This window comes from Oryzias melastigma, linkage group LG20 (assembly GCF_002922805.2).
Source record: "Oryzias melastigma strain HK-1 linkage group LG20, ASM292280v2, whole genome shotgun sequence".
Classification (NCBI taxonomy): Eukaryota; Metazoa; Chordata; class Actinopteri; order Beloniformes; family Adrianichthyidae; genus Oryzias; species Oryzias melastigma.
The window spans coordinates 15,285,703-15,296,821 of NC_050531.1; the positions used below are offsets into that span (position 1 = coordinate 15,285,703).

Genomic DNA, 11,119 nt, shown 5'->3' on the forward strand with positions numbered 1-11,119 from the left:
CTTGATAGAGACAGCCGCCGTCAAGAGACATTTACACATCGTCCAAGCATAGCTGGTGCCAGCCAGCAATTTCAACTACCATCGGCCTGTAAAATCAACTGACGCCTGATTTCATAATGTTGTCATCCCCGCTTGTCACTGGATTCCCATCATGCAACTTCGAGTTGTGCCTAGTTGGATATTGATCAATGTCAACGTTGAGGGAAAAATTGTCCAGTAAAATTTGAACTTTTTTCTAAAAACTCCATGGCTATCGTGGAGCATGTAAAAATGCAACTGCTGCCCCTGATTACGAATGGCACTTGCTGAATTTGCTGACAAACTTGCATTTAAGTCGCTGTGCAGTGGCATTTTGAGATAGTGAGCCATAGGAGTATCATGTTATGGGATCAATCCTCTCTCTGGAGGACAAACTGGCATACTTTACAAATTAAAAAACTATCAAAGGACAAAAAAATGTTGAGAATAGTCAAAACTTTTTGAAAAGTCTGAAAGAAATGGCTTCATTTGTGCTTTTTATGTTTTTTAGGCAAATTCTTACAGTTTTTAGATGTGTTTTTCACTTTATTTTCACACATTAGGATGAAATTCTATATATTTATTTAATAATCGTAAATGCGTAAGTGCGTAAATAAGGTCTTTGCATTCAACAAGAGGAATACATCTTGGTTAAATGTGACTGAAGGTTTGATCTGTGGTCTTTTTTTTTTAACTCACTCTTGTTCTCACTCTGGTTCTTGAGGGTTTCTCTCTCCGGTAGAAGTTAACGAGCTGCTGTGTGTTGCAGGCGGAAGAGGTGAGAACCTGGGGGAGGGAAGAGAGACGAGCGCAAAGAGAGAGATGGATGAGGAGGGAGTACGAGCTCCGCTCGTAGCATTGCTGTCATCCGCAGGGCGGCTGCGCGCATCACCGGCAGCCCAACTTCTGCTTTCCCCGGCCGCGCGCGCGCTCCATCCATGTAGCATGAGTTGGATTTAAACGCCTGGCCACGGACCGATCGCTGGAGGATCTCGCGAATCCGAAGACGTGAATCATGATGGAGTATTGGAGGCAGTGCGCGCTGTGGCTGATCAACTGCAAGGTGCTTCCAGCTAGCCACCGAGTGACATGGGAGTCCGCTCAGGTATTCGACCTGGCTCAAACCCTCCGGGATGGAGTCCTCCTGTGCCACCTGCTCAACAACCTGAGGCCGCAGAGCATCAACCTGAAGGAGATCAACCTCCGGCCGCAAATGTCACAGGTGAGACAGAGCGCTGACGACCACTCCGCTGTTTATCGGATGGAGACGTCGCTACCAGACTCCGTAGGATTTAAGCTAGCTTTAAGTTTCACCAGCTTTTTTCACAAACATAAAAATATTTTTTGTTAAAAACTAACAATGTTCCATCCAAGTATATATATACAAAAATTCGGCTTTGTGAAAATAAAATATTTAAAAACATTTTTCGTGATATTTCAACTTTCTTAAATAATTGTCCGCTACTTAGGGACGCTTCCTCGGGGTCTAGCTAGGCAGCGGAAACCCTTTTACTTACGGGTCTTCAAACTAAACCAAACTCCTTCCTTCTACTTTACGCTTAGTATTTTTACACAGTAAGTATGCCGAATAATTTGTCAATTCTCTAAACCAAAAAATAGCGGGAATTTTTTGTTTTACCTCCTAAGTGTTCCAGACAGTCAGCGGAGGAGCAAAAACAAGCGAAAACTACGGCGGGGTTCAGGGAAACTTACGTCCGTCCGCCTGTAAACGTAGACGTGGAAATAGGAGGGGGAAACCCCAAATATCCTCATAAAACTGCTATATAAAGCAGAAAATGTAACTAGTGGAAGCCTTTTATGTTAATTTAAACTTTATTAATAATTAATAACAACAAATAGTGTATAGTTAGACAGCTAGTGTCAGTTCATTGTAAATAAAAAGGCTGTTAAGACTATTATCTAAACAAATAAGCAAGAATGACTAAAAAGTGACAATAGTTGTCTAAATTTGTTGTTATTAATGATGAATAAAAGTTTAAAATAATAAAGTGCCCACTAGAAATATGTTCTACTAAATAGAGCAGCTTTATTAAGATATTTCAGGATATATATTATTAAAACTTGTTAAATGTATCTGACCTGTTTGTTGAGGTTTCAGTCACAATATTTTCTAAAGAAATGAACAAATATGTCGTATAATGAATGCTTAATTAATTAATTTATTGACTAGTTTAGAAAATACACTTTGTCTGACACTACGCTGTAAAAAAAGAAACATTGGATCAATGAACAAAAGCTCTGTAATTTGTTGCATTTTAAAATATTAGTTTTTATCAAATAACATTTGATAAATATCAACCTAAAATTTTAATTTGATGAAAACTTAAAGTTTTAAATGTAATAAATGGGTGAACTTTTATTAATTGATCCAATGTTTCACTTTTTTCAGTGTAAAATGATGAGTATATGAAGTAGTTTTATTGTTATTTGATATCTTTAATCCAACAGAGAGGCCATGGGCATGTGGCTGTGTTCTCCAGGTACCATCTGCTTTAATAACAGGCCAGCCTGACTCAGCTCAGATTAATATTTGTCGTTATAACACTGAATCTGGGTGTCGGCTCTGGGACAACAACACACAGAGAGGTAGACGCTACCGAGTCTGCAGGCTCAGGAGGATCCGACTGGAAAACACCTTTACCAGAGAATATTGGCTTCAAACGATTTTTTCCCCCCCTTCTTAATCTCGTTGTAAACCATAATCCCGTGGCATGAGGCCCATCTGATGCAGAAGGTCTGCTTCCTGCACTTTCAAACGCACGTCCGATCTGACATACAAGTTGGTTTGCAATCGAATTGGGCGTCCGCCGTTTGGCTGAAGCACACTGGGTGAGCGGGGCAATTTAGCTTAGTGTGGAGGTTTTAAATGTCATTGGGGGGCAATGGAAGTCAGCCATCTAGAGCTTTGATTACTCCAAGACTTCAGATACAACTGGATTGGCTCTGTAAGAGGAGACCGCTAGTCCATTTGCTGGTAATGGGAACGTTGTGCCAGGCCCAGGATCAGTATCATTGTTGAGAAAAACGTTCACATTGTGCACTCCTTTTACATTATGACCTAATAACATTGTTTGACTGAGTTTATATTGAGTTTTTGGTTACACCATAAATCTACATTGATGAGTAAAATTAGCATTAGCATGAATCTAATAGATCTACCAAGACAATCTAGAAGTTTTGGCGTCTGAATGATGCTACTAAATGGCGCTGATGCAATTTCCAGCTCCTGGTTGAACACTTGCACAGTTTATGTCTTTATTTAAAAGTTTGCCCTAATCTAGTAGAGCTTTAACCATTGCCTATCCATCTTCTACACATGCTTAGTCTTGTGTAGGGTCATGGGGACGCACTCAGTCACCAATTACCATTAAAGCATGTTTTTGGATTGTGGGAAAAAACTGAAGTGGACAGAGAAAACCAACGAATGTACAAAGAGAACATGTAAATTCTATACAGACGGGTCCCATAAAGAATTCAAACCAGGATATCCTTGGTGATACAGAAATGCTATATATAATAGTGTCCCCATTGTTGCCTAATAGACTATGATTACAAAATCATTTAAAAAAAAAGTTTCTTTGGTCTGTTGCTTTACATTTTTCAATGAAAAAAACGGGTTTGCCTGAGTAATAAGATGAAATGTGTTTTGCAAGTGAACCTCGGAACAGTTTGCGTACAGTGTAAATGCAAATGGACTGTTAAGCAAACCAGGGACAGGAAGTGATGTAGAAAAGACTAAATGGTTTCACAAATTTTTATTTGCGGTAAATAGGTATACTAGGTAGTGAGAGGAAAAGGTGCTCATCTATAAATGATCGAGGGAAAACGCAGGAATGGATCGTCTTTTTCTTTGCTCTTGATTTCCTGCCTAGTCAGTACCTTTTTCAGACAGTTTGGTCCATTTAAGTGTTTTAGTCATAACTTTAATTTTCTTTTTTTTTTTTTTTTAGCAAACTCTTCCAAAGTAGCAACAAAAACGTTTTTCATAAAACAGTTCTTATAATAAAAGCATATCTTCTCTATTACCTATTGTGGTTAAAGATAATCCATATATAGGAAGTAGAACCATTGTAACATAAAAAAATCACTAGCTAGCATCCCAGAAATGCCTAGGTAGCGGCAGAAACGACTTTATATAAATTGTTTCCAAAAATGAAAGCATGTCCTCTCTTCTCTTTTGATATAAATGCCTCATAAACTGGTGGTATGACTATTGTATGCAAAAACACCCCAAGCTAGGACCTCGGAAATTCTGCTAAGCTAGGAACAAAAACTGATTTTATAAAACATTTCCAAGAATAAACATCCCATAAATGGGAGGTAGTGCCATTTTAATGTATAAAAACCCCTAGCTAGCACCTCTGCTAAGCTAGTAACAAAAATATTTTTTTATATATAATATTTCCAAGAATAAAAGCACATCTACTGTCTTCCGATTTGTGAAACAAACCCCATTTATGGGAGGTTTCACCATAGTTACATAAAAAGACTTAGGTAGCATTTCAGAAACCCTGCTAAGCTAGCATCAGAAATGACTTTATATCAAATGTTTCCAAGAATGAAAGCATGTCCTCTCTTCTCCATTGATATAAAAGGCCTCATATACCAGAGGTATAACTATAGTATGTAAAAACACCCCTACCTAGCAGCCCGAAAACTCTGCTAAGCTAGCAACACAAACATAAAAGCATATCCTCTGTCTTCCCCATTGTGTTAAAGGCCCCATATATGGGAGGTAGAAGCCCCCCCCCCAATCAACTTCCCTTCCTTGCCCTCCCAGTTCAATTTACATAACTTAGGGAGGAGTTGCATCCCTTTTACCCTGCATAATGCATGAGGTCCGTGGCAGCTACTTTATCATTGGCCAATAATAACACATGGGACACTGCTGTGGCCTCACTCATGGGACCCCTGAGATGGAGAGACAAAGGGAGTGAAAGGACGGAGCTACAAAGCGTCTGCCTCTCTTCCACTGAGGCATCTCGGAGGACACGGACCTGGAGGGGTGGCGGGCTTCGCTCTTTTGGGCTGCTTAATTAAAGTAAAAAGCAGGAGAGACTCTGGAGAGCTCACATGTGTAAAGCTGGAATCAAGATGAGCTGCATCTCTTTTTTGTTGCAGCATTAATTGTGTTTTGATGCGAGGCATGGTCGTCTAAGTTAATCGAGTGAGGCGGTGAGCAAATCACCAGGATGTTCATTTAAAAAAATAGGGAAACCATACATTAAAAGAGGAAGTTGGTGATTTTTTTTTTTTTTACTTGTAAATGAACTTAAAGGGTTCTTAGTGTTATTTCAAGTGATATGAGGGCTCTGTGCATAAATTAGGTGACTATTTGCTCTGTGAATGCATGCATGAAATTGCACAGTTTATAAAGTTTGATGCTCAGAGTTCAAGTTAAAAGGCTTGACCAGAAATGCCTCATTTGCTTTTCGCTGTTTCGCTTTGCATTATCAGTCCATAGCATATTCTGAATTCAGGGTCAAAACAGTGAGTGTGGCGCACAGACAACCGCCACATAATCACTGGTCAGCCTGGATGTCATTGAGACAAAATTGGAGGTTACCGTCAGGGAGAAACTTTGGGCTTCTTGACAGGATTTAACCCACAAATGCACCTCCTGAATGAATGTTTTCTGTTTCTTTACATTAAAAAAATACATATTTCTGTATTAAATTTGTGTAAAGGCTCGCTCCTTTTAGTACTTATGGGTCACAATTTTACATCATGTAATTTTGAATACACAGTTAGTGTTTTACCAGATGCTGATTTTCCTTTTTTTCTGTGAAAACAGATAATAACAGGAAATTTGAAGTGGGGCGGCCATATTGAGTTGACTACGCCCATTAAATTCTAAAAATAGAACGTCCACCCACCTGCAAATATATATATAATGCATACACCAGCAAAAAAACAAAAAACAAAAAAAAAAAATCTTGATATATTTCAGCTTATTCCTACTCCCTTCAGAAACCAACATCTAGTGGTCATGTAAAGAATTGCAACAGTTGATACTTCCACATTGGCCTAGAATTCAGAAACTGATTTTAAGGCTTGGTTTTCACTCCACTATTGTCTTCAATGGGCTGCTGTGGTCCAGAGGTAGAGTGGTCGACCTCTGATTGAAAAGCCACAGGTTTGGTTCCCATGTTGCCCCCTTCTCTAAAGCAGATTGTCAAACTTAATGACACAGGGGTCCAAAATCCAAAACACACCTTAGGTCGTGGGCTGAACAGGATAAACATTTATTGAACAACTAAAGTTTTAAAACTTAAAAAATGTAAATTTTGAACATAACTAGGAATAAAAAAGGCAGAAATATTATTCTAGAATAAATCAACTTGAACCGTAATTAACTTTCTATATTTTACTCTCCAAAAAATATATTTCGTCCAAAAGATAGCATTGGGCCATTAATAAGAATAAAATAAAATGATCTGGGGTTCTGGATGTATTTACCCGGCGGGCCGGATCCGGCCCCTGGGCCTTGATTTTGACACGCGCTCTAAAGCATACCAAACTATACCACCATTCAACAAAATAACAGTTAAAAAAACAAACATAAAGCCAATTTTTTTTGGTTTCAAAAAACAGTTTGTTTAATGGAAAATTAATGTGTTTTCATGTTTTGTTTTGGAATTTGAGATGATGGATATAAATTAATTCATTGGATTCCTTCTTCAAATGAACTCTAGCTCTATCAAACAGTGCTAAATGACAGATGCCTTTTTTGTTGAATTTTGTACATTTTTTTGGCAAAAAACAGCAAAACAAAGCAATACTTTAAATATTTATTTTACAGACAAGAATGAAAATAAATGCGAATTCTGGTGACAGAGGGTCCCCAAAACCCATTGAAGTAATCACAACATGAGCAAATTAAATAAAATCTACCAAAACAAATTATTTACACACAGCTACAGTAATTATAGGGTTGAAGAAAGATAACTAAATGTGTATTCTTGAAGAAACTGAAACAATGAAAAAAATATTTGTTTATCTCTGCAATACCATACTGTTGTCTGGCTTTCCATGACACGGGATGAAAAAGCTGCAGATTCACAGCGACGCTGGCACTGCTGAAAGTTTTTCACCGCGACACAGACAGGAACTCAGGAAATGGAATAGAGGAAGGAAGCGAAACTAAACTTGCTCTCGATTACGACCAAAGTGCTGACATGTCGGGCACACGGAGGGAAGACTAGTTCTCTCTTTCTCTTTGATTGACAAAACAAACAAACAAACACTTTTTTGACCAACTTTGTAGTCTTTTATTTTGGAAATAAAAGTCAGAGGAAGACCCAGCGTTTAAAAAAATGAAAAAAATCTACATACAAAAAATAAATAAAGAAGGAATCTCTGCAAATTCCAAACAAACATGGATAAACACCAATGGTTTCTTTCCTTTGTTGATATAAATGGGAAACAGATGCCTCCCATTTAGAAAACGAATGCATCTTTGTTGTTTCTTATGCAGACTGCTCCATCGATCGAACCAGGAGATCATTTTTCTTAGTAATAAAGTTTGCAGCAGATATGTCATTCCAGCCAAATTTGACACGCAGACTAAGAAGATTTAGACAGTATATATTTCTTAAATTATTCATGACACACATGTATATTTTATGAATCAGAGACTGAAGTTCTGTGATGTGAAACTAAGAACAGAGAAGTCGGATTCACAGACGGAGCAGCTCAAGGCTTCAGAAGGTTGAAGCTCTTTTGTCAGAGAGACAGAAGTTTGATGATGTGACTGCAGCGTGAACTGTAGTGCTGCCACAAGCGATTATTTTAAAAGTCGACTAATCACCGATTATTTTTTCAGATTAGTCGACTAATCGGGTCATGCGCTAAGTTTATGGAAACCACACATCTTAACCATCATTTTCTTAAAACTAACTAAAAACTAGATAGCATTACCTGCGATAATGCTAGTGTGAATGCTGTAAGCTGAATTTGGCTGCTGAAGATGCTAGTGCTGATAGCTGAAGTTGCTGAAATTGTTAGCTAAATTCACTGAAGCTGATAGCTGAAAACGCTGAAGCGGATAGCTAGCTAAAATATTAGTTAAATGCTAAATTAGCCTAAAAACCTGAAAAAAATCCTAAATTTGCCAAAATAGCTATCATTAGCTGAAATATTAGCTAAATTCAAAATTAGCCTAAAAAACTGGAACATTTACAAATTCAGCAAAATAGATAGCATGTAGCTGAAATTTAAGCTAAACTCAAAAACTAGTAAAAAAAAAAAGGAAAAAAAAACCGCCAAAATAGCGAGCATATTGCTGAAATATTAGCTGAGCACCAAAATAGCCTAAAAAAACAGAAAAAAGTCTAAATTAGCTAAAATAGCTAGCATAATGCTATCATAACTTTTAACTTTACTACACTCTGACACCATATAATATAAAGTAGCAACTATTCGACTATTAAATTAGTGTTCGACTATTTTAGTCGTCGATTAGTCGGACTGTAAATGAAACAGAGTAAAACCACCTTGCGTTGATAAGCAAAGTGTACTATGTAAAGTTACATTGTAGTAAAGTGATGTTACTTGGACAAACAGTCAAATAGTACTAGTTGTTAAAAATGTGTGGTAATACTTGTTGCCATGGACAAGAGGTAAAAGGTGCTCTACTATAAATGATAGTAAGAAGATGCAGGGATGGACCAACTTCTTCTTTGCGCTTGTTTCCCTGCCTGGTCAGTACTTGTTCTGGAGAGTTTGGTCCATTTAAGTGTTTTAATAAAACTGTAAATTTGTCTTTTTTTAGCAACACGTGCCCATTTGAAGCGTGTTGCACCCCATAAACTCTGCTAAGCTAGAAACAGAAATGTTTTTATAAAACATTATAATAAAAGCATATCCTCTACCTTCCCTATTGTGATAAAATGGGAAGTAGAGCCAAAAAAATCCCTAGCTTGCATCTCAGAAACCCAGCTTAGCTAGCAGCAAAAGTGACTTCATATAAAAGATTTTCCAGAACAGTGTGGAAAATACGGTAATATAAGAACCATAAAACTTTATTTAAAAAAAAAAGCTTTACAATAAAACAATGCTAAAAACTGAAGATATTGGGTTCCTGAAAAGGCCCAGATGAATGACCAGAAAGAGGGGTTGAGTTGACGCCTGTTACAATGGGGTTGGAGTTTTTCAGACAGTGGTTGCACTACAACTCTATTTTTGCTCTCTGCACACATTTATTGCCTCCTCTTCTTCCTTTGTCCCCTGATTTATTGTAGTAGAAAAAAAAAGGGGGCCACGCTCAGAATTTATAGTCAGACGTCGCGGACTGTGCCTCACAGCAATCGTTTTGCGCTGTGTCCCATGCATACCAGCCATCGCACGGTGTTAGCATTCTGCGCGTAGGGTTGCCAGGGTTTGATTGATTTCGGAAGCCCGGGTTGCAGCTGTCGGCGAAAGGAACATGTGTGGCACGTTGGCGTTTACCATTCCGTGGCGGTGGAATGGGGTTGCACTTATTTGTTCCGCAGTGTCAGTGCGGCGGCTTGTACACGCATCGGCAGCGTGTTGCATCGCACGCGTGCGTAGCAGCGATTTGACCTTCCGTCTCCAAGGTAGCAAGCCTCAACGGCTGGGTTTCTGTGCATATTATAGTGCAGATGATGTGAGGAAAACGCTTGTAATCAATCATTGTTTGGTTACACGGCGTTTTGGCGCATACTCTTGGGTGAATTACTGCACAGAAACACAACGCCGCCTATTGTTTTTTTCCCCCGATAAACAGTTTTCATCATCGATGAGAAGTCCTCACATCACGGGAGACCTCAGCCTTCATCGTGATGATGATTAAAGAGGGTTGTTAGGAGCCCATTTCATTATGGTGGGGATGGGAGGCTCTGGTAGCAGCGGTGCTTTGGATTAAACCGGTGCAAACTTTTGGACAAAAACCAAAAACTAATTTTTAGCGTTTTGGGCAGCACTATCTTGGCACATGGAGCGGTGACATAACATCCAGCAGCTTGGCTGGTCAGCATCCAGAAGAGAAGTGGAAACGGACTCCCTGGGGTTAAAGAACTATTGACCTTTTCCAGTTGGGCGGCTGCACATGAGGCGTTCTGCTTTGGATGACTCAGGGTAGAAGTTATGGGTGGAGGCCGGCTGCTGCACAGGGGAAAATACTTACTTCTGTAAGTAGAGAAAAGTTTAAATCTGTACAACATATACAAGTTCTTTTGACTTATATCGTTCCTCAACACAACACAAACAAAACATGCTTTTGTCTATCTTTTGAAAGATCTACAGTTTGTATAAATATTACCCCCAAAAGTTCATAAACTGCTTTTCATACTTTTTTAAATATCTTTATTATCAACGAAAAATAAAATAAACTGTATTTGTTTTTAGAAAGTTTTTAAAAGTAACACAAACGTGTCATAAACAAACCCCACAATGATTTAGAGGAACTTTATATTGCTATTTTTTGGTCATTGTTCTTTAAACGAATCGCTGTCGACAAGAATGAGGTCAGGCAATCCTCAATATGACCTAAAAAAGGCAGAAGATTCGTTGTTTTTGTTGCTCTATATATACTGCAGATCCATCATGTACAATATTAGGGTCAATACTGTCCAATGACCACACATGTATTTCGTTTTTTTATCAAATCAGTTGCCATTTGTATTTTAAATGTTAAGAATTTCCCTATTTTAAGGACAAATTTGTAAGACTATATTTCAATGGGCCCAAAAGTCCAGATTTATTTATCCCAACTTTTCAACTTCTCTTCTTTTTGACGTTTTTATTCAGAACTTTATTTAAAAGCAGTGTACATCACAGCACAAGCTCCTTTGAATCCCGTCCAGCGAGTCCTACGTTGAGCCTTATTGCTTAACCTTCCAGCATAGAGAGGCGCCACATCCCCCCTGTCGTAACACTTACTCAACTCCCCTTCTGTGATAGTGGGGGTGGAGTGAGCTCCGTCTATATGTGGAGGTCACAGGGGTTAAATTCTGGCTTTAATAGAAAATGGTCTTCCAGACACTTATTGGTGTTGTGGGGGAGGTACAGGCGTTCCCCCTTTTGCCTCATTGTGACAGTTTATAAGCGTCGGATGCTT

At 38.5% G+C, this 11,119-nt stretch overlaps 1 protein-coding gene across 2 annotated transcripts in view; it reads left to right on the forward strand.

Annotated features, from left to right (window-relative positions):
- The first annotated feature begins 690 nt into the window (after positions 1-690).
- Positions 691-11,119, forward strand: part of LOC112151638 (guanine nucleotide exchange factor VAV3) — a 98,385-nt gene continuing 87,956 nt past the window's right edge. Inside the window, exon 1 of one of the 2 annotated variants that reach the window (XM_024280659.2) lies at positions 691-1,240. In XM_024280659.2, coding sequence (XP_024136427.1) covers positions 1,034-1,240 — 207 coding nt within the window. In that variant the 5' untranslated portion in view covers positions 691-1,033. The remainder of the gene's footprint in view (positions 1,241-11,119) is intronic. The other variant, XM_024280660.2, reaches the window with a different exon arrangement.